At 38.2% G+C, this 3,226-nt stretch overlaps 1 protein-coding gene across 1 annotated transcript; it reads left to right on the top strand.

Annotated features, from left to right (window-relative positions):
• Positions 1 to 333: 333 nt before the first annotated feature.
• On the top strand, positions 334 to 2,822 carry TRIM61 (tripartite motif containing 61). The gene has a single exon (XM_058720967.1). The coding sequence runs from the start codon at positions 656 to 658 to the stop codon at positions 2,075 to 2,077; it is 1,422 nt and encodes a 473-aa protein (XP_058576950.1). The 5' UTR covers positions 334 to 655; the 3' UTR covers positions 2,078 to 2,822.
• The last annotated feature ends 404 nt before the right edge of the window (positions 2,823 to 3,226 follow it).

Below are 3,226 nucleotides of genomic sequence, written 5' to 3'. Positions count from 1 at the left end.
TAACACATACTGATTGTCTTGTAGAATGTTCCGCGATTTAAGTTAGAGTACTTGTTTTTCATGATTGGATTGAGATGGAGTATTTTTTGGAAGGATATTTTTTATAGGTTTTATTGTTGTTTTTGAAATGTAGGAGATAAATGAATCTATAACTACGGATTCCTGTTTTTTCCCAAACCTCCACCTAGTAATTCCAGTCAGAGCTGGAATTACTAACAGATGTTAAAATTTTAGCATTTATTAATGAGTCTTAGGTGAATGTTTTCATACATTGGTGATTGTGGTTTCATATTTTTAACTTAATGTCTTTTCTCACCCATAGGAAAGATTCCTAGGCTTGGACCTAAAGCTGCTTTCTTGAACAGGAAAGTCATTAAGCCTGTCTTTACATCATTGAGTGGGAAGAACAGCAGCCCATCTAATACATTCTAGTATGCAATAGACTGCAGCCTGTTGGGTACTCTTGGCAATAGACTCTAAAGCTAAAGGGAGGGGGATAAACACATTTATACAGGAGATCATCAACATGCCAATCCAGTGAAACTGAAAGCTGGTTAGTTTTCAAGGTCTGTGGGAGGATATCCACTGCTCACTGGGTCCTGAGTGCTTTACTAAAGGACTTATAACCTTACCCACCACCTTTGTTCACAGCTCAATGGAGTTTGTGACAGCCCTAGAAGACCTCCAAACAGGGGCTAGCTGCCCCATCTGTCTGGACTACTTGAAAGACCCAGTGACCATCAACTGTGGGCATAACTTCTGTCTCTCTTGCATCAGTATCTCCTGGAAGGATCTAAATGATACTTTCCCCTGTCCCTTTTGCCGTCATTGCTTTCCAGAAAGGAAGTTCACAAGCAATCCCCAGCTGGGCAATTTGATTGAAATTGCTAAGCTACTACAGGTAAGAAGAAGCAAGAGGAAGAGGAAAGAAGAGAAGCTTATATGTGAAAAGCATAATCAGGTTTTGACCTTTTTCTGTCAGAAGGACCTAGAAGTTTTATGTCCACAGTGTAGTTTCTCCACTGATCACCGGAATCACTACATTTGGCCCATAGAGAAGGCTGCTCCTCATCATAGGAAAAGATTAGAGAATTGCATTGAACCATGGAAGGAGAGAATTGAACAAGTGGAAAAGGTGATAATGATGCAAACCAGAAAATCATTGGAACTGAAGAAGAAGGTAGAATATAGGAGGGAAGAAATAAAGTCTGAATTTGAGCAACTTTTGTTGTTTCTCAAAAATGAGCAAGAGACTGTTCTTCGGCAATTACAAGATGACGAAGTGGACATTTTAACAAAACTAAATGAAAACCTGACAACATTTTCAAATCATCTTTCCACGTTAAAATATCTACTAAAGGAGATTGAGGGCAAATACATGAAGTCAGGGCTGGAATTTCTAACAGATGTTAAAAGTATCTACCATAGATATAAAACCTTAAAGTCCCCTGAGCCTTTTTCATTCCAGTTAAAGGAATATGGTTACCATCTTCCTCCACAATATTCTGGCCTAAACAAAATTATCAAGCGATTTCAAGTAGATCTAATTCTAGATCCTGAAACAGCACATCGTAGGCTTATTATCTCGGAAGATAGAAAAACTGTGCAATATGGAAATAAGATGCATAGCTTACCTCATAACCCAAGGAGGTTTTATCTCTGCCCGGCTGTTCTGGGTTCTGGGGGCTACAATTCTGGCAGGCAGTATTGGGAGGTGGATGTGAAAGATAAGCCTGAATGGATTGTTGGTGTCTGCAGAGACTCTCTTCCCAGAAGGAGAAAGAATCAGAATCAACCAATTTTAGTGCAGGATGGATTATGGGGTATTGGGCGATGTAGTCAGAGTAATTATATTGCGTTGGGTCCTAAAAAAATTAATCTGCTGCCAAAAGTAATACCCAGAAAGATTGGCATTTTTTTAGACTGTGAATTGTGTGAGATTTCTTTTTACAACTTGAGTGATAGATCTCTTCTCTATATTTTTAACTATTATTTTACAGAAACACTCTGGCCTTATTTCTACACTGGAACAGACTCAAAACCTCTTAAAATCTGTACAGTAACAGATTCTGAATGATGAACTATTGTAAAATTCTTAATTGTTTTTTTTTCTACTGAGGCAGTGCGCAGAACTAAGCCAATTAATCTAGTCTCAACAATTCTGTTGTTTTTTGTTGTTGGTTTTTTGTTTGCTTTGTTTTGTTGCAGTTTTAGTTTTTCCTTTAAACAACCAGAATGGTTTTTATCTCTGTTTCAGCAGCTTCTGGAAAATATAGTTATAGGGGCACCTGGCTGGCTCAGTGTGTAGAACATGGCAACTCTTGATCCCAGGATCAAGTCTGAGCCCCACGTTAGGGGTAGAGTTTACTTTTTTTAAATATGGTTATGGGACACCTGGGTGGCTCATTCAATTGGGCCTCTGACTCTTGATTTTGGCTCAGGTCATGATTTCGCAGTTTGTGGAATCGAACCCCACATTGGGCTCTGAGCCGACAGCATGGAGCCTGCTTGGCTGCTTGGGATTCTCTCTCTCTCTCTCTCTCTCTCTCTCTCTCTCTCTGTCTCAATAAACAAACAAACAAACAGGGAAAAGTCTGGTTATGCCTACTTTACAGATAAATTGTGGGATCAAATTGGAGAATGGTTTGGAAATTCTAATAAAATACCTATAAAATATGTTACTTTAGAAGTCTAGTAATTGTCATTAAAAGTCCAATAAATTTTTTGTGTTGCCTACATGTTTTGCCATAAAAAAATACATAAGCCTTTATGAAAAGCATCCATTACCATGCCAGGACCATGTGCTCTATAAAGGTAGCCACTTTGAACTTTCATCTGTTTACCTCAGTATTTCTTTGTAACATGTTTTGGGGTGTGTGTGCGTGTGTGTGTGTGTGTGTGTGTGTGTGTGTGTGTGTGTGTTAGTCTTGACTTAGTACTATGGAAAATGAGGTGATGGCCCCACCATATACATACCTCATATACCTCATATACTTATTAAATTACATATACACACAATAAATCATTTCCCTCTTTCCATTTGGACAATGTACCCTGTAGTTCTGTTCAACTACCATACTTTACTTCATTTTGGAAACTGGCCTCTTTTCTCAGAATCCCTTTTATTTAGTTCTATGTTTTCTTTCTTAGGCTTTTTCTAGTCTGGAGATTACATCTTTAAGTAGATAATATATGTAAAATTTGGAGCTTGTATCAACAACAACAA

This window comes from Neofelis nebulosa, chromosome 3 (genome assembly GCF_028018385.1).
Source record: "Neofelis nebulosa isolate mNeoNeb1 chromosome 3, mNeoNeb1.pri, whole genome shotgun sequence".
NCBI classification, from domain to species: domain Eukaryota; kingdom Metazoa; phylum Chordata; class Mammalia; order Carnivora; family Felidae; genus Neofelis; species Neofelis nebulosa.
This window is presented reverse-complemented; position numbering and strand designations above follow the sequence as displayed.

Bases quoted from the DNA above. Each gene is read 5' to 3' on its own strand.
- TRIM61 (XM_058720967.1), top strand. From the start codon at position 656: ATGGAGTTTGTGACAGCCCTAGAAGACCTCCAAACAGGGGCTAGCTGC.